Source organism: Cnephaeus nilssonii, assembly GCF_951640355.1.
Source record: "Cnephaeus nilssonii genome assembly, chromosome: 10".
Taxonomy (NCBI): Eukaryota; Metazoa; Chordata; class Mammalia; order Chiroptera; family Vespertilionidae; genus Cnephaeus; species Cnephaeus nilssonii.
Genome location: NC_137081.1, coordinates 45,557,563 through 45,578,412, shown reverse-complemented (window position 1 = coordinate 45,578,412; position 20,850 = coordinate 45,557,563). Strand labels below are relative to the sequence as shown.

The window sequence follows — 20,850 nt, the reverse complement described above, 5'->3', positions numbered from 1 at the left end:
ACTTATAAGCCTTGATCTTTCACTAGCACGTCGGGCTAGTTCACCAGAGTGGCAGCACTAAAAATAGGTGGACTCGGGCTCTTTTTGTGGCATGCCCATTCAGCTTCTTTATTTCCTCCTTCCTTGTCTTCTGTCTTCTTTGCCCCTCTCCCCATGATGTCCCTATGTCTCCTAGCCTCATAGGGCATCACAATCTCCTAAGGTATCAGGGACACAGGTCTCATGTCTGTGAGAGCAGGGAAATACCAGGAGGATAAGCAATAGCCCTCCTAACCTCACTCCCCACACAAAGCCACGAGGCTTCCTCCAACTGCGACAGAAGTGGGAGTTTCCATTTAAAACAAGACTTATTTAAAAAATGTTCTATTTCATTCTTCAATGCAATATCATGGGGTTTATGTTCCTACAAGATAGTATTTTTGAAATCAGAAATGGGGCTATTTTAACTTTATAGGACTCAGAGCTATTAATTTAATCATCCTTAATATTTTAAATAACTAATATTTTATCAAAAATTTAACAATCAAGGTTTTCTCTCTAGTTCATTAGTTAGTTTTCCTGTGCTACTGTTGTAATCTGTAAGGTATAATATCAGTGAAAGATTTATTAGAGGAATTTTTGTATTTTGAAAACCCTATAAATATCAATTTAATGATACAAAATGAACTTAACACTAATCTTTAAATGTGACTAGACAAATTCAGACTGCTAATTCTATAGAGAAGAAAGGCAAGCCCATATATGTTTGCACTCTTATTTTCCTTATGTTAATAAGCTAAAAGACAAGCCACAAACATAAATCAGTTACTCCATAAAAATAGGAGAGGGTCACAGTTCTGTAAAGATAATCTTTGAACTAAGTAAAATCTCTTTCTGGTAAGTTGTTTTTAAATTTCACCATTCAGAAGCTCTAGGCTGTCATGTACATACAACTCCAGCACTTTTTAAGGTGATTCTATTTATGAGACACCTACCTGTCTTTGAAGTTCTGCCAGGTTGTAAGGTAAGGCCCCCTCAGCCAACGGGGCTATTCTCTCAATATCTGCCAAAGTCAAGCGCCTTCAGGCAAAAATATGAAAAAGAAAGAACTGTTAGACACCAACAAACTCCTCAAACTAAGATAATCTTTCTTTAAAAAAAAAAAAAGAAGAAGAAGAAGAAGGGGAGGCGAGAACTATGACTTAAAAACAGCATTTCTTGCCCAGCCAGCATAGCTCAGTGGTTGAGCATTGACCTATGAACCAGGAGATCACAGTTTGATTCCTGGTCGGGGCATATGCCCAGACTCGATCCCAATGTGAGGCATGCAGGAGGTGGCCAATCAATGATTCTCTCTCATCACTGATGTGTCTATCACTCCCTATCCCTTCCTCTCTGAAATCAATAAAAAAAAATATATTTTTAAAAAAATAGATCATAGTGAGAAAAAAAGAATTTGCTTGGCACAACATAAAGCAAAAGATTGAAGATAAATATTGTGGAGTATACAAATTTAATAAGACTTCAATGTAGATATTAAAAGTAAAGAAATAATTTCTGGCAGAAGCAAAGTATAGATGTTGACAGTTCGTACATACTACATGTATTCTCTTAGTATACATACTTAATACATAGGTATCTTGAGAAAGAACAACACAAAACTAATGGTTGCCTTTAAGGAAAGGCAAAGGGTAGAAGGGAGTCTTTTTTTGGAATGCTCTTTTAAACTCTTTGAATTTTTTTTTAATATATATTTTATTGATTTTTTACAGAGAGGAAGAGAGAGGGATAGAGAGTTAGAAACATCGATGAGAGAGAAACATCGATCAGCTGCCTCTTACACACCCCCCACTGGGGATGTGCCCGCAACCAAGGTACATGCCCTTGACTGGAATCGAACCTGGGACCCTTGAGTCCGCAGGCCAACGCTCTATCCACTGAGCCAAACAGGTTTCAGCTAAACTCTTTGAATTTTGAACCATGTGAATGCACTACTGATTCCAAAAAAATTTACTTAAAAATAAGTACACTAGAAAGTCACTTCACTTACAGTTTTGAGAAGCATTTCTTAAAATCATTTTTTATCATGTAGGAGACTCAAACCTTCGCTAATAATGCGAATTCTAAATGAATGAGACATGGTCTGATATTTTATGTCAATCCCAAAGACTGGTTAATATATTTAGCATCATCTCTAGCTCAGCAATTCATTATGTAGCATGAAGGCAATGAATTAGCCATGTACACTCAACTTCTATTAATCCTCAGTTGTAGAATTAAAGGCCACTTTTCAGATGCTCCTACACTTAACTACTAGAGGCAACTAAAAAAAGATCTGATCACTTAATAGATAATAAGACCCCTTCCCCACAGGTCCTGCTGGTTACTCATAGATAAGAGTTTTTCTTTTGGATTTGCATAAGACTGCAAATTAAATATTCTCTTTGTACTTTTGGGATTTTTAGTCTATAAAATAGAGACATAAAGCGTCTGAGATTGTCTGTGATGGTAAATATGATAATAATGTCACAGGCATATTTAAGAAAATAATACTCTCCAACACAAAATGGTATATACTGTTTATCAAAATGGCCATTCACAATGAATCCAAAATATTATAAGATTCCTAAACATGTATCTAAGTTTATTAATTCAGGCAAATTTGCACAAATCTCTTAAAATTCCTAACACCTCCAGAGAGTCAAGATTAAATCAATTTTTTCCATTCCTCTCTTACTTCTTCTCACTTCCATCCCCTTCTCTCTCATTTTTCTTCCTTCCCCTATTTCTCTCTGTCATGCCTGTCAACAACCCCTTACTCCCTTCTCTTACCTCACTTTTTCCCATCTCTGCTCTCCCTTTTTTTCCCTCTCTTCTCCCTTCTCTTCCTCTCTTATTCTCTCTCCCTTCCCCTCCCTCCATCTGTCCTTACCTTTAGCTTGTCTTCCTCTGTCTCTCCCTCATTCCATTTCTAATATCTGACTGTCTCTCTTTCTTGGAATTTATATACTGAATAAACTATTGTTTAAATAAACTGAAAGCACAACACTGCTTCACATGTTAAAAGAACTGTCCTGTTAATAAATATCATGAAGAATTATGGGAATAGTTACCCTGTAGCATTATATAAGTCTGCAAGTTGGTATAGGATATCAATTTCTAGTGGGGTGACTTGTCCATAGCGTATTGCATTCTGGGAAAACTCCTCTAGAAGAAAAAAAAATATTTTCAAACCTTAAAAGATTCTTAAAATGCAATAAACTTCTACCTTAACCAATTATAATCTGTAACTAAAGGCATTTTATTATTATTTTTTAAATTCCCAAATTCAACTATCTATACTAATAAAGCCTAGGTGACGTCTCACCCTCGCATCATCACAAGATGGCTGCCCCCATGTCGTCAAAAGATGGCCACCACAAGGGGAGGGAAGTTGGGGGCGACCAGGCCTGCAAGGGAGAGCAGTTGGGGGCGACCAGGCCTGCAAGGGAGGGCAGTTGGGGGCAATCAGGCCTGCAGGGGAGCAGTTAGGCGTCAATCAGGCCGACAGGGGAGCAGTCAGGGGTTGATCAGGCTGGCAGGCAGAAGTGGTTAGGGGCAATCAGGCAGGCAGGTGAGCAGTTAGGAGCCAGCAGTCCCAGATTGTGAGAAGGATGTCCGACTGCCGGTTTAGGCCTGATCCTGAGGGGGTCCCAGATTGGAGAGGGTGCAGGTTGGGCTGAGGGACACTCTCCCCCCCCTCACCCCCCCAGTGCATGAAGTTCATGCACTGGGCCTCTAGTCCTATATAATAAAAGGCTAATATGCAAATTGACCGAACGACGGAACGACCAGTTGCTATGATGCGCACTGACCACCAGGGGCCAGATGGTCAATGCAGGAGCTGCCCCTGGGTGTCAGTGTGCTCCCACAGGGGGAGTGCTGCTCAGCCAGAAGCCGGGCTCATGGCTGGCGAGCGCAGCGGTGGTGGCAGGAGCCTCTCCCGCCTCTGCAGCAGCACTAAGGATGTACATCCCCTGAGGGCTCCTGGACTATGAGAGGGTGCAGGCCAGGCTAAGGAACCCCCTGAGTGCACGAATCTCGAGCACCAGGCCTCTAGTATAAGAACAACTACAAAATTCTGAAAGCTAGCAAAAGAAAATGATATGATTATGAAACAGCAAAAACAAACAAAGATAAATTAACTTCAAAGGTAAAACAATCTATTTAAAATCTTTTTATCTTGTTTATTCACCTTGGTCTTCAGAGTTATAAAATAAAAGAACTGGCTGTTCTCCAGTCACCTAAAACATCCTACTACCACTCAGCAAAAGGCGTAGGCTTGCCCTTCTCTCCGTGGCAACTCCTTCCTAGTACAAACAAGCTGCTGCCACAGTGCCACTGACCTGTTTGACAGACTGGGCCAAGGTTCTTTTCAAAACTGTCAAAGCCACTTTTCCATTCCTGACCTCAGCATCCCATTAAATCCACCTGGATTTTTGGAGACCATTATGGCCCAACTGAAGCATACACACATGGCAAGATACTTTCTAGATCTGACTTCAGAATGGTAACTTAGATCAACCTCATGCCCTAAATAAAAAAAAGTGAAAATGCTGAGATTCAAATCAATATGTACATTTGAAGTCTTACCCTTTGTGACTTCCACATCTTTCCTTGTGCCAGCTAGAATGCTATATATCTTACGAACAAGCTCCATGTTATTCAGCAAGGAGTTAAATGCATTGAAGTAGGAGAAGCTAACTTGATGTGAGATACTTCCTCCAGCTGCCTAGGAAATCATAACACAAAAAGTTAAAAAACATGTTTATGGACACTGCACTTTTCTCAAAGAATATCCAAAGGAGTCTTCCTTATTAAAATGATTATCAACCAGTCCATAAATACAAGGAAAGTATCGTACTGAAACACTCATTGCCTTTCATGCCCTCAGGGAGGTCTATGTAATTTAGGTTTTAAGGAAGAAAGCAACATCTGGAAGTTGGACTTCATGGTTCATCTACCTATAAGGTCAGAAACAACAAATATAATTATCGCAGATCAAAAACAATAGTTATTTAAACAGGATTTTCAAGACCCTCAACTATGAAACTCCTGCTAGTTCTGGGTAATCCAAACATCAATACTACACTATAAGGAGCATTTTTAAAACTTGATTTTTTTTTTCACACACATACAGAAAAAACAGTAGTAACTTTAAATTTTAAAACTGTATCGACTTTCCTAGTCTTTTTTTTTTTTTTTAAGGCCATTGTTATAGTTAAGATACTTAACAGTGTGTGCTGGGCTCTGAATCTATATCATGAAAGATACAACTACCCAAAACTCCAAAAAATGCAGATAAGATCTAGACAGGATTTATTCACCATAAATTATATCTTTAATGGAAGAGCTTTAAAAAGGTTCTCGTGCTGGAGAGGGATGGAGGCAATGTGGCCTTCATTACCTCTGCAGGGTGAGGAGGCAATTTCTCCTTCTGCCCTACTATTTGGCCATAAACTAAAAAATGAATATTTTTATAGTTTGTAAAGCCTAATTTCCAAGCCAGGAGTCACAGGAACCCATATGATTAAAAACATTATCTATTAAAAACTCAAATAAATATATATGGAAATAACAGAGTGGCAACCTTACCACCCCTCATACACATACATGCCTTAACCCAAATATAGATATTTGTATTCATCTGAATTTGGATACCAGTGATCCAAAAGCAAATTATTTAACACATTAACCTAAATGGACAAGATTAAGTGGGTTCCTTCACTGTAAGGCACTCAATAAGTTCTCTCTAGGATTTTCTCTCCTTCTCCCCTTCTTTCCTCCCTCTCTCACTTTTTTCCTTCCTTCCTTTCATTTTTTGACCAGGGTTTGAGGTGAGGGTAAGGGAGTGGGAGATGGGTGTCAAGGAGGTGAAATGTGTAGGAGAAAGTGACATGCTCCATGTTCAAATTCACTGAAGAAAAAGAACAGAAGTTGATCTTTCTACCCCAGTCTAAATCAGGGATAATGATCTTCAGCTGAAACAACAAAAGCATTCATTGGCTTCCCTCCATTAAAAACAAGCAGCAATCAAAAACCTATACATAAGAACAACGCATGAACAAGACAACTGGGAAGTGAGGAAAGTTTCACCATTCTCTGTGAGGAAGTGGATGACATCAGTGTGCTATTGGCCCCGATGATTACTTTATGGAGATTAGCAGTTTTTATGGAACAAAAAACTGTCTGGTCCATGCAGACTGACGCACAGGTGAAGGGGCAGAGAGGAGTGAGCCACAGAGGCTGACACCCACATATTTCCCCCATACCTTCTGCCATGGCCATGGTTGTTAAAACAGAGTAGAGGCCAATGATGATCCCTCTAGCAAACAGCACCCTGCAGGCAACAAAGGAAGGAGCCATCCTTACAGCAAGGCTTTGGGAGTCTGGGGGATGGAAAAAGGAGAGGTACTGCCCACTGGAAAAAGTAATTGCACATCCTTGTCTACGAACTTCCTTGTATTCTGTAGTTGGACTAAGTAAACGGAAATAAACAATTTGGAATATCTGAGAACAAGATGGTGGCTCTGCTATGATCTGGGAAAGACTATTCACCATCACCCCTACCTGTTTACCTTCTACCAACCAAATAAAATTAGAATGGTTGAGTCAGGTGGGTCCAGGGAGGCAATCCAGGACCCAGTGATTCAAAAGGTTTAAGGATATAGAAAGTTGAAGTACTTGCTTTTACTTACTGAAACTAAGTTCTCCTCCACAAAGGGAGTAAGCATGTGAGACCGAATGGTAACCATGATGTCACTGAAATCCAGACCAGAAATCATGCCGCTTTTGCTTTTGTCTTTCAGTGCAAAGGCTTGTCTTGCATGTTCCAATTGTAGCTCCTGGAGCGAAAAGTTAGAAATAGGGCATTAGAGTGGTTTCAAGTACAACCCGAGTGTATGTTTTGGAAAGGAAGCGCAGACATCCGTTTGCTACATGCGCTTACTACAGAAATGAACAATGTCCAGCTCTGAATTTACAGCACTTTTACTTTCTTTTGAAAAGCCAATTTTCCTGAAAATGTACTACATATTACTACTCAGGAAAAAGGGATCACAGCATGGCAATAAAGAAAACGGAATAGGGAAAAAAATCTTCATTTATTTGAAAAGTTTTCATCACTAAAAACAAGTTGAGTATATTTCCAGTGTTTTATTTAAGTCTTTAAAATAAGTAATAATCTATTCTCTCCTGCTTGAAGGCATTCCTGTCATCCAACAGTACTTTCTGAATTATAAGTTTAGATTCATTTTAAGTTTTTCAATTTCTAAATGTTGCAATCAAAGTCAGCCCACCCCCCATTCTCAATAAATTAGAGACCATTTTTCAAACAATTTAAAAAATCAATTTAGTGAGAAACTCTGGTAAGTACAGTTGACCATTGAACAATGTGGGTTTGAACTGCGTCGGTCCATTTATATGCAAATTTTTAAAATAAATATACTGTCAGTCCTTTGTATCCTCCCAGGTTTTACATTGGCAAATTCAACCAACCACAGATCTGTGTTTGGGAATCCATGGATGTGGAGGGCCAACTGTACGCATTGTTCTACACCATTTTATATAAGGGACTTGAGCATTCTTGGAATTTTACATTGGCAGGGGCCTTGGAACTAATCCTCCTTGAATACTGAGGGAAGACTGAAGTTTTGGGGAAGTAAAAAGCTGTATGTGGATTTTCAACTGCATGGAGATTGGTGCCCTTAGTTCCACATTGTCCAGGGATCCACTGGAGTTCTAACATGAAAGTTATGAATAACAAAGTACATGACCTATGTTCAGCTATCACTCCATCCAGCTTTGGGCAGTTACTCATAAACTATAAAACAATCCAGAAGATCTCTGAACTTTTGAACTATTGAATAGCCAAATTTTGTGATAAGTGATATCCATAGAAACAATAAAATGTGGCAGCAATACCTTTAGTATTATACAAAAATCAAAAACTCAACATTTCTGCCCTAAGGACCTGCTACATAATTCAAATAAATCTGTTACCACAACATAATAATGGTGCTGTTGAATGCCATTTTCACACAATTTGCAACTATGGAAATAATATTCATATCTAAGTACTAAAATATTATTTTTAGATAAAATTAAATATTGCCATTTTCATTTATTTATGAAAGCCTACAAATGTTGCTTTACCTTTTTCTGACATTTAAAATAGTTTTTGGTTGAAGTTGCACCATTTTACTAATTTATTTAAATATTTTCATACGCACTTGCAGTATCTCAATAATTCAAAGTCATTAAAGTTACCTTAGCAGGTGTTTGTCTTACACATTTGTTTTAGACATCTTTATGTAAATGAATTTAACAATAAAACAAATTTCAAAAATAGTTTTTCTTAGGTTGAAAGGCTAGCGACAAGTATATAAAACCTACTAAATCTTTCAATAGTCTTAACTTTAAAAAATTAAATACCATTGAGAAAAACATCCAAATATTTTAACATCTATCTATTTTAGTTTCTTGAAAATAGCAATAGACACCCATGAAAAACACACAAGTTGTCAAAACAAGCCAGAGGAAAATTATTTGGGCAAAAAATGCAATAGGATCCCAAGTCAAATTTATAGAAAATATTCCTTTATTAACTTTTGGTCGAGAATATGTTTGTATATTTTCAGAAAACAACTCCGAGACCATGTGGATTCCAGCAACAGAGAGGAGTCTACAGGACTACTCCAGCCATGAAGACAGAAGAGAAGCAGTCCAGAGATGGAAGACGCTGACATGGCCTTCCCATACTAGCAGGTAGCAGCTGTGCATCACTGCAGGTTGCCCAGGACCAAACCAGAGAGAGTCGGACCTGCATTACCACCATTTGTCCACCATCCAGAACTGTAATGTCAGTGCTGACATGTACACATAAGGAACTGTTGGACATTGAAATTGGGTCTCAAAAGAACTGTTGGCCCAGAAAGAAACTCACTACAGACTGATTCATTTGCCTGTCACCATAAGCATTATTGCTTGTCTTATTTTCGGTTCTTATAAGTGTATTTCTTTTTTTTTTTTTTCAATTTTTTTATTAAGGTATTATATGTGTACATATCTTACCATTGCCCTCCCCACATCCCACTCCCATATATGCCCCCACCCCCCAGAGTTTTGCATCCATTGGTTATGCTTATATGCATGCATACAAGTCCTTTGATTGATCTTATAAGTGTATTTCTAATAGCACATGATCTCACTCATCTAGGGGAAATAATGAACAACATAGACTGATGAACAAGAACAGACCCAGAAACAAGGAGGCATGGATCAGACTGTCGGGCCTCAGAGGGAGGGTAGGGGAGGGTGGGGGTAAAGGGGAGAGATCAACCAAAGGACTTGTGTGCAAGCATATGAGCCTAACCAGCGGTTAAGGACAACAGGGGTGCGGGGGCATGTGTGGGGAGGGGTGTGGGATGGGGATGGGGGGATGAGGACAAATATGTGATACCTTAATCAATAAAGAAATTTTTTTAAAAAAGAAAATAAAGAAAGAAAGAAAGAAAGAAAGAAAATAGCAATAAAAGTGGGGAAACTAAAATTCAACTGGTAAACACATATGAAAGAGAAACAGTACATGATAATAAACAACCAGCATGATTTGACAAAGTTTTCTCCCCCCTCCTTTACTTTTTAAAAAAATTCCAACTTTATTAAGGTATAATTGACAAATAAAATTGTATTTAAACTGTACAATTTGGTGATTTCATATATATTTACACAATGTGAAAGGATTCCCAAGTTAACTAACACATCCATCACCTCATATATTTATTTTTTATGAGAACACAAGTTCTACTCTCTTATCAAATTTCAATTATGCAATATAGTATACAGGGTGTTCCAAAAAATGTATGCATACTTTAAATAATTATTAATTCCAATGGGTTAAATATGAAAAAAAGAAACATCAATTGAGCTGTCAAAAAATGTATGCATATACATTTTTTTGGGACACCCTATATTATCAACCACAGTCACAATGTTATACACTAGATCTTCAGACCTATCCCTATCTTATACTTGAAAGTTTGCACCCTTTTCCATCCTCTCCCTATCCACCCTGTCCCCCCACCCCCAAAGTCCCTGGCAACCACTTTTCTACTCTCTGTTTGTGTTCAACTTTTTTTTTAGATTCTACATATAAGTGATACCATGCAATATTTGTCTGTCCAGCTTATTTCACTTAGCATAATGCCCTCGAAGTTCATCCATGTTGTTGAAAATAGCATGATTTTCTTATTTTTCTAGTGTATAATATTCCTCTGTGTGTAAAAAATTTCCTTATCTATTCATCTGTTGATACACACTTAAGTGTCTGTACCTTGGCTGCAACAAACATCATAGTACAGATATGACTTTGAGACAAGGATTTGTTTCTTTTGGATATTTACAAAGAAGTGGAATTTTTGGATCATATGGTGGTTCTATTTTTAATTTCTTGAGGAACCTCCATATTGTTTTCCATAGTGGCTCTACCAGTTTACATTCCCACCAACAGTGTACAAATATCACCTTTTCTCCATATCTTCCCAACACTTGGTTTCTGGTGTGGTATTTTTGGTTTGTTTTGTTTTTAATAGCCATCCTAATGAGTGTGAGGTGGTATCTCATTGTGGTTTTGATTGTATTTCCCTGAGTATTAGTGATGTTGAACAACTTTTCATGTACCTGTTGGTCATTTGTATGTCTTTGGAAAAATGTTGATTCAGGTCCCTTGCCCATTTTTTAACTGGGTTATCTGGTTTTTTTATTTGTTTTGCTACTGAGTTATATGAGCTTCTTGTATATTTTGGATATTAACCCCTTATCAGATATGTGGTTTGCAAATATTTTCTCCCATTATTGCTTTTTTGTTTTGCTGATGGCTTCCTTTGCTGTGAAGCTTTTCAGTTTACTGTAGTCTCACTTGTTTATTTTGATTTTGTTGCCTCTGCTTTTGGTGTCAAACTCAAAACATCAATGCCAAGAGCTTACCCACTGTTTTCTTTTAGGAGTTTAGTTTAAGGTCTTTATGTTCAAGTTTTTAATCCATTTTGAGCTAATTTTTGTATATAGTGTAAGATAGTTGTTTCATTCTTTCACATGTGAATATCCATTCTTCCCAACATCTCTTATTGAAGAGACTATCCTTTCCTCACTGTATAGTCTTAGCTCCTTTGTCAAAAATTGACCATATATACAGAGGCTTATTTCTGGGCTCTCTATTCTGTTATATTGACTTACTAGAGGCCCGTTGCACGATATTCGTGCAAGAATAGGCATTCCTTCCCCTGGCTTCATTCCCAGCCGCCCGGGAGCCGGCAAGTCCCTGCTCTCAGCTCGCCTGGAGCCGGCAAGTCCTTGCTTCTGTCTGGAGCACCACTCCAATAACTCCCTCCGCCGCCCCCCTTCCCCTCATAGCAGGCTTCACTCCACTCCACGCCTGCATATGCAAATTAACCTCCATTTTTGTTGGGTTAATTTGCATGCTCACTCCGATTGGCTGTGGGCGTAGCAGAGTGATGGTTAATTTGCATGTTTCTCTTTTATTAGGTAAGATGTGTCTATTTTCATGACAATACCATGCTGTTTTGAATACTATCACATTGTAATATAGTTTGAATTCAGGAAGTGTAATGCCTCTAGTTTTGTCCTTTCTCAAGATTGGCTATTTGGGGACTTCTGTGGCTCCATAAATGTTCTATTTCTGTGAAAAATGCCACTGGAATATTGATAGGGATTGTGTTGAATCTAGAGATTGCTTTGGGTGGTATGAACATTTTAATATTGTTTCAATCCATGAGCACAGAATATCTTTCCATTTATCTGTGTCTTCTTCAATTTCTTCCATCAATGCCTTACAGTTTTCAATGTACAGATCTTTCACTTGCATGGTAAAGTTTATTCCTAAATATCTTATCCTTCTTTGTGTTTTTATAAATGGGATTTTCTTAAATTTTCTTTCCAATACTTTGTTGTTAGTGTATAGAAATACAACTGAGTTTTATATATTGATTTTGTATCCTGCAACTTTCCTAAAGTCATGGATTAGTTTTAACAGGTGTGTGTGTTGCAAAGTCTTTAGGATTTTCTATGTATAATATCATGTCATCTGCAAAAAAAAATAATCTTACTTCTTCCTTTCCAATTTGGATGCCTCTAATTTCTTTTTCTTGCCTAATTATTCTGGCTAGGATTTACAGTACTTTTTGAATAAAAGTGGCAAGAGTAGGCATCCTTGTCTTGTTCCTGATCTTAGAGTAAAAGCTTTCAGCTTTTCATGTATGTCAGATGTGGGGTTGCTATATATGGTTTTTATTATGTTACAGTATGTTTCCTCTATCCCCACTTTGCTGAGAGTTTTTACCATAAATGGATGTTGGATGTTGTTCAAATGCTTTTTCTGCATCTATATCTATTGAGATGATTATATGATTTTTCCCTTCATTTTGTTAATATGGTTTATCACATTTAATGATCTGCATATGTTGAACCATCTTTGTATCCCAGGAATAAATCCCACTTAATCATGGTGTATGATCCTTTTAATACTATTAAATCCGGCTTGCTACTATTTTGTTGAAGATATCAGAATCTTTCTTCATCGGGAATATTGGCCTATAATATTCTTTTCTTGTAGTGTCCTTCTCTGACTTTGGTATCAGGGTAATACTGGTCTTGCAAAATGAATGTGGAAGAAGTGTACCCTCCTCTTCTATTTTTGAGAAAAGTTGGAGAATAATCTGTACTAATTCTTTTTTAAATGGTAGTATTCACCAGTGAAGCTACCTGGTCCTGAAGTTAAAATAAAAAATATTTGATCCTCATCCAAGGATATGCTTTCTACTGACTTTAGAGAGAGAGGAAGGGGGAAGGAGAGAGAGAGAAACATCGATAGGTTCTGACTGACTGGGAATCGCCCTGACCAGGAGTCGAACCCGTGAGCCTTCAGTGCACAGGATGACACTCCAACCAACTGAGCCACACCAGCCAGGGCTTATCTTTTTGAAAAGCCAGCTTATAGCTTTACTGATCTTTTCTGCTATCTTTCTTTTTTTTTTTTTAATATATATATATATATATATTTTTTTTACAGAGAGGAAGGAAGGGGGATAGAGAGCTAGAAACATTGATGAGAGAGAAACATTGATCAGCTGCCTCCTGCACACCCCCTACTGGGGATGTGCCCGCAACCAAGGTACATGCCCTTGACCGGAATCGAACCTGGGACCCTTCAGCCCACAGTCTGAAGCTCTATCCACTGAGCCAAACCGATCAGGGCTCTGCTATCTTTCTGTCTCTACTAGCATTTCACTTATTTCTGCTTTAATCTTTGTTACTTCCTTCCTTCTCTGACTTTGGGCTTAGTTTATTCTCTTTTTCTAGTTCCTTGAAGTGTAAAGGTAGGTTGGTTGAGATCTTTCATTTTTCTTAATGTGGGTGCTTATAACAATAAACTTTCCTCTTAGAACTGCTTTTGCTGCATCCTATATGTTTTGGTATGTTCTTCTTTTTCCATTTTCATCTGTCTCAAAATATTTTTTCTTTTCCTTTTGACTTCCTCTACCACCCATTTATTATTCAGAAGTATGTTGTTTAATCGCCACATATTTGTGAATTTTCACCCCTTCTCACTCCATCTTCCTATCACCTTAGCTCCAACCACACATCACCTTTCAAATGAAGTAGGAATTTTCCGTCTCTATTTCATCCTTAAAATATGCTTGAAAGAAAGTGTTCCCCACGGAAAGGATATTCCTGAGCAGCATCAGAAGCAAACACAGGTCCCACTCTCTATCTTATATATATTTCCCTTCCTCGTTCATTCTTTTTTGTCTCCTTCTTTATATCCTTTATGTTTCTGTTTTCTCCATGCATATGTCTTAGGCTCTCAGAAATATCCAGTGCCAACCATGGGCATGATTAAGGCTTATTAATGATACTCAATACTAAAGAAAATGTGGACCTTTATAGTAAAAACAAAGCAGAACCTTCATAGTAATAGATTTTCCATTTTTTATTAGATCAACAGTTGAATTTCATATATCTTTTAAAGATATATTTCTGAAGTATCACAGATAAAATTATGGAGTGTATGGGACTGGCTTCCAAATGAGCCAGTAGTGGGGCAGAGTGGGGAGTACAAATTAAACAAGATTGGCCAACAGTTGATAATTGTTGAAGTTGGTTGATGGGTGCATGGAGTTGATTATCCTACTCTATTTTGAAATATATTTAAAGTCTTTCAAAATAAAGTTTTAAAAATTGAAATTAAGAACTTCAAAATGAGAAGCAACACAAAGAAAGAAGAAGCCCCATATATAAAGCTCTCAGTTTATATAGTATAATTAAAACATCAGGGTAAAATAGATATTATAAAATATCTTCAGTAAATGCAAAGGAACCAACAATGAGAGAAATATATAATATTTTCAACATTTCAAGTTTGAACACTTTGCAAGGTCAGTCAGGTAGGGACTAACATTGAAAGTATTAGAACAAGCACTGGGTTGTACAAATAACCACACCTAAAAGATAACAGTTTTCAAACTGTGATCATCCTAATGAAAAAAATAACAATACCCTGAGCTTATGAAAGATAAAATAAGGATACTCTAAAAAGACACTTTATCTAAAAAGATAAATATTCCATTAAATAAATGATAAGATAAAAATAAATCTGCTTCTGGATTGAAAAGTTGAATAGGGGAACTGAGGAAAATGATAAAGAAAGGAAATTTTGCTAAAGCTAAAGGTCTTGTGCACTTGGAAATGCATTTCACATAGCTATGAAATGAAAGTAGCAGAACTTCAGAAATATATGGCTGTCTTCCAAAACTCCACGCTTCACAAAATCACAGTAAAAGAACAAAAAAGCAAACAAACAAAAACTCAAGAATAAAGAGAATGGAAAAAAAGAAGACAGCAACTATGTTTTTAAGATTAGAGAGAAGAAGGGCAAGTGACAAATGACTTGACAGAACCAAGAAAACTAGAAACAGAGAAAGCCAAAAAGCAATCCAAAGTACAGGATAGACCCCCAAGAGACTCATAAATTGGCTGACTAGTACTCTTGGATGTGACAGTGGAGGTGAAGATGAAAACAGGAGGCTTAGATGGAAGTCTGTTTAAAAAGCAGTTAATTGCCTGCCTTACTGCATCAGAGCTACACCTCTGTCCTTTCCCAACCTTGGCAAAAAGACCAGAGGTTCACTGCCTGGAAAGTTTAACAGAGGATCCAGGACAGGGAAGACCAGGTTGAAAAGAGGTAAGTAAATGAAAGTCCATCTTCATACCAAATGTCTTCGCAGCCACGTTAAAATCCAGATCTAATAATACAGATGGGAGGCCAGATGATTACTCTCTGATTACGCAATTCAAAAGAAAAGACCTAAACATGCAGACATTAGAGGTTCCCCAATACAACAGCCCAGCCAGAGAACTTCACAGTAAGGCCCAGAGTTAACTAAGTCCTACCATGAACCAAAAGCTTTGAATAAGATTCAGTCTTAAATATGAGATAAGGATCAAGGAACATCAGACATATGAGAAAAGCCACTAACATAAAAAACAGACCCAGACTAAGAGAAATTTAGAGGAAACGCACTCGCAGGGAAAAGAAAAACTTAAAAACACAAACAAAAAAACCCTATCTTTAATATCTTTGAAGAAATAAAACAATAGTACATCTACAAAAGAAGCATAGTATGCTGTTTTTAAAAAGAAATATTCAGAAAACCAAAAAGAGTTCCTGAATGTTAGAAATATAATAAAAATTGAGAACTGAATAGAAGGTTCAGAAGGAAAATATGAAAGAAAACTAAAGGATCATACATTTAACATATTTACTAGTTTTAGAAAGGAAGAAAATAGGAGGGAATAAATAAGAAAATAAGAATATTTTCCATAACTGAAGGACATAAATTTTCAAATTTAAAAAGCCCATTGAATGCTCAGCACAATGAATAAAAATAAACTCACATCAAGGAATATCACTGAAATTTCAAAACACTTTAGGAAGGGGGAAAAAAATTTAAAACTTCCCAGAGTGGGGGGAAAAATATTTCAAAACAGAATCAAGAATAAGAATGGCACTGGACTTTTCAGTGGCAACACTGGAAGCCAGAAAACAAGTGAGGAATGTTTTCAAAATTAGGAGGAAAATAAATTCCTACTTGAGCTCTACACCCAGCCAATCTAAGTTTAATAATTGAGCAGAGGTTTTCATATGAAAAGTCTCATGAAAAATTACTTACTTTCCTCAGGAAGCCCTTGCAGGAAGTGTTCCACCAAAAAGAAGAAATAAACCATAATAAAAGGAGAGATGAAATCCAGCACATGGAGATTCAATATAACAGAAAGGCAAATGGATTCCCCAGTATGAAGCTGAAGGGAGATCACAGGCTGACAGCTATGCATGAAGAACAAAGTCCAGCTTCCAACCATGAAGCAAAAAGTTAAACAGAAAATTACCATATGACCCAGCAATTGCACTCCTAGGGATATACGCAAAAGATTTGAAAATAGGTATTTAAACAAAAATTTGTATACCAATATTCATAGCAGCACTATTCACAATAGCCAGAAGATGAAAACAACAGAGGGCTCATTAACTAATGAATGGATTAAAAAAAATATGGTATATCCATACAATGGAATAATATTCAGACATAAAAAGAAAAGTATTAATACATGCTCTACAACATGGATAATCCTTGGAAATATTTGTTAAATAGAAAAAAAGCCATACACAAAAAGTCATGTTATGTAATTAATTCTATTTACAGTTGACCCTTGAATAACATAGGATTAGGGGTACCAACCCCCCACAGTCAAAAATTCCCAAAATTTAACTACAAATAGACTACAGTTGATGAGAAGCCTTACCAATAACATAACCAGTCAATTAACACATATTTTGTATGTTATGTGTTATATACTGTATTCTTATAATAAAGTAAGCTAGAGAAAAAGAATGTCATTAAGAAAATCATAAGGAAGAGAAGATGCATTTATAGTAGTACATATTTACTAAAAAAAAGATTCGTGTATAAGTGGACCTGTGCAGTTCAAACCCGTGTTGTCCAAGGGTCAACTGTATATGAAATATTCAGAGTAGGTAAATCCATAGAGACAGAAAGTAGATTGATGGTTGCCAGGGGCTGGGGAGAGACAGGAATGGGGAGTGACAGCTTAATGGGTACAGGGTGTTCGTCTGGGGTGATGAAAAGGTTTTAGAATTAGAGGTGGTGGTTCTACAACACTGTGAATGCACTAAATGCCGCTAAATTGTGCACTTTTACGTGGTTAATTTTATGTTAAGTGAATTTTACCCCAATTTTTTTAAAAAGAAAGAAAGCTCCTGGAGAGCTCTAAGAAGATGAAATTGAAAGAATTCCTAATGTGTTTTAAACATATTAAAATGAGATTTTAATAACTGAGGCAAAGTGTGAGGATAAATTACATTAATACATAGAAAACGAAGCAAATAAGAGAAACTAGAAACTCTAAGTAATCATTTTAGTGATGCAGAGTGTTTACAAAATTATAGTAATTCAAATATGATATTGATCTAAGTAGACTCATAAGATGGGGGAGAGTGAGACACAGAAAATTTCAAGTCTGTGGTAGAGAGGGAGAGATGAAAGAAGTAACTACTAATCTCCCATAGTTCAAATTCAATAAAAAATACCTATAAGTGAAAAATTTTGAAGTAGAAATGTCAGCACAAGTTTATTATTTAAAGCTATGGAAGTAAGTACAGAAAGAAACAATTATAAAAGTCTTAAAAAGTTGCTTCTGGGAGTAGGAAATGAAAAATGGAGATAAAATACCCCAGGGGATTGCTAGTTTTTATAATAAACTTAGTAAAACTTAAAGGAAATGAGGTGGAGGAGGAATGATATATATTTACACCAGTTATGAAAACTCAGCTCACCTGGAGAAACTGTGTGAATTCTGTGTAGTTAAGATGCTTCTTCCGATTATGCCCAAAATGCAGTCGGATAAATTCACAGTCCCAGTTAAAAGGGATATGATGATGAATAATAGTCTGTCCAAAAATTTCTTTGACATTTTCTTAAAAGGGAAAACAAAAATAAATAAATTATATCCAGAATAAGTAGTTTAGTCCACTGCAATGTTCCTACAGAAAGAAATTAAGAGAAATTTTAAAAGTCAATATTATCTGATTCTATTAAGATTAGCTGCAAAGATTTTTGTGCCCAGAAACCCATGCACAGGAACAGAATTGATACAAAATATAATTTTACACTTAAGATTGTGTACCATTACATATAAGGCCATGAGATTCTTAATTTCTCTTGATATAATTTTAATTAGGAAGTGATTTATATCTTGCACTATAAATGGCTGCTACTTTGCATTCCAGTATAAAATCAACAGTGTTTTCCCGGTTCCTCAAGGAGTCGAATTAAGCCCTTTATCAGAAGCATGAATACCTAAATTACAGTATAATGCAATATTTGTCATACTAAGTATGGTTTGATTGAGGCTTGATTATTACATTCACACTACCCTGAATATGTCTATTGAAGATAGGTATAAGAAATACTACCAAAAGCATATCATTAGCTCAGCAGCAAGCACCTTATTAAAAGCTTCTGATATTGTCAAAAATATGGTCTTGACACAAAGCTTCAAAATCCTCATAAAAACCATGATTATTAGTCTCAGCTATTAAAATATTTTAAGATAAGTGAAATTAGTGATTCACTTTTACATAAAGAAGGACTAAACACAGTATACTAACTTTTAGATAAGAACCAGTCACACTGTGTAATATACAACCAAAACCGTATAATAGCTTGTCTTCATGCACTAACCATGTCATTCACTTTCTTACACAGTTCGACCCTTACTATAAAAGTCAGTTCACAAATGACTGGTACTTTAATAAGCATAGACTGGAAAGACTAATTTAAAAGCTCATGCAAAAAAAAAAAATCATTAAAAAGTTAAGAAAGCAGGAAGCCTTACTGACAAAGAACAAAATTATTTTCAAATTTAAGCCAATTATATTAGTGAAAGGGTTTTGCCATCAAGAGCTATCAATTAATTATACTAAAGAATTAGTAAATGCAAGTTTAATATTTTATAATCTCCAACTATGCTATTTTCTCCAATTTCTTCAAATTCTTTAAATAAGATACAGATCTCAATGTTGTAAATGGTTTAATGGATTCCCTTTAGTTTTTATAGCTCTTTTCCTTGACAAAAGCATTGCTATGGTGGGGGTGGGAGGGCATGCAGTGTAAGCATCCTGAACTAGAAATCCTGCCAGTCTGGACTCAACATATATAACAGCTCTGAATAGGTCACACCAATCAGTAACTTGGAAGAAGGCATTGGATGTCACTGGGGAGATGGGATTCTCATCTTTGCTTCAAATGGAATGAGCATTTATTTCTTGCCTAAGTAGCAACAGTATTGAAGAATTTTCAAATAATTTTTACTTTCCATAAACACAAATTAAATTTATGGGGTTTTGTTTCTAAAAACAAAAAATTAACTCAATAGCAATTCATGGGATCCTGACTTCTAACCAACACAAAGGATTACCCTTAAATTTACATGAAACTTCACATTATAAAATATGTTCAAGTTTACAAGATAATTAAAATAACAAGAGTTGCAATAAAATATTTAGAGCTAAAAATATTATGATAGATCAGAAAAAAATTTAGAATTCTCCAATTTATTTGGCAGTTTCTATTCCCAAATTAATTATCCTTATTTTTAAGTCTAACAATGTATGAAACTAAGGAAACATGAATAAATGGAAAGCAGCCCTAACTGGTTTGGCTCAGCGGATGGAGTGTCCACCTGTGAACCGAAGGGTCCCGGGTTTGATTCCGGTCAAAGGCACATGCCCAGATTGCGAGCTCGATCCCAGTAAGGAGCGGTGCAAGAGGCAGCCATTCAGTGATTCTCTCTCATCATTGATGTTTCTATCTCTCTCTCCCCCTCTCCCTTCCTCTCTGAAATCTATAAAAATATATTTTTAAAAAATAGTATAAGAAATAAATGGAAAGCAGAACAGAATAAGTTAAATAACTACCTATATTTGAGTAATATTATTTATTAAAGGTAAAAAGTTATTTTATGATAATCTTTATTTTAAAGGTCACAAGTCCCAAAACTCAACTATTTGATAAGAAATGTACATATTACTACCTAGATTTTATATAATGGTGGAATAACACTGACTTCCCTTTATGTGATCAGAAGACAGCAGAATCTCAAGTGTGAAATGATATCAAATAAAGTAAAAAATTCAGAAGCTTTCAAACTACAAAAAATTAATTAACTATGAAAATTATTTTCTACTATCACAAAATCATTACAATGTGTAAGCCAAAATTACAATGTATAATCTACATTTAGAAAAAGAACTCTATAATAAAAACTTTAAAATCCTATTTTATAAACTTCCTAGCAACCTCTAATTAAGATATTAGAACATCTTCAAAACAATTAAAATGATGTAATCTCCCAAATATTGAACTGTCGTTTTCCATAAGTATTTGTTTGAACTTTTCCTATTTCTCCTAAAGTGGACACTTGACAGCTTTTATATGGTTTCATTATGACCATTATAATGTGCTGTAGTTTATTAGCTACCCTTAGATGCTATTAATTATTTTAGCTATGTCACAGTCTACAACTATAGTTACTAGGATGAACAAAATTTCAAACCTACTTTGGCACCTCTTGAGGTATCCCACTTTCCTTCTGTTATTATTTACACTGCCAACTGTCTAAGGCTAATTCAGGCAGCTCACAGAAATAATTAGTACCACTATTATTTTGCAGTCCAAT

At 36.1% G+C, this 20,850-nt stretch overlaps 1 protein-coding gene across 3 annotated transcripts in view; it reads right to left on the bottom strand.

The window, feature by feature from the left end:
* Positions 1-20,850, bottom strand: part of SLC25A12 (solute carrier family 25 member 12) — a 95,705-nt gene that overhangs the window by 33,300 nt on the left and 41,555 nt on the right. For all 3 annotated transcript variants that reach the window (XM_079782674.1, XM_079782676.1, XM_079782675.1), the window contains 5 exons: positions 17,948-18,087; positions 6,717-6,863; positions 4,612-4,750; positions 3,093-3,186; positions 975-1,059 (listed from right to left, as the gene is read on the bottom strand). In XM_079782674.1, the coding sequence (XP_079638800.1) occupies positions 975-1,059; positions 3,093-3,186; positions 4,612-4,750; positions 6,717-6,863; positions 17,948-18,087 (605 nt within the window). The remainder of the gene's footprint in view (positions 1-974; positions 1,060-3,092; positions 3,187-4,611; positions 4,751-6,716; positions 6,864-17,947; positions 18,088-20,850) is intronic.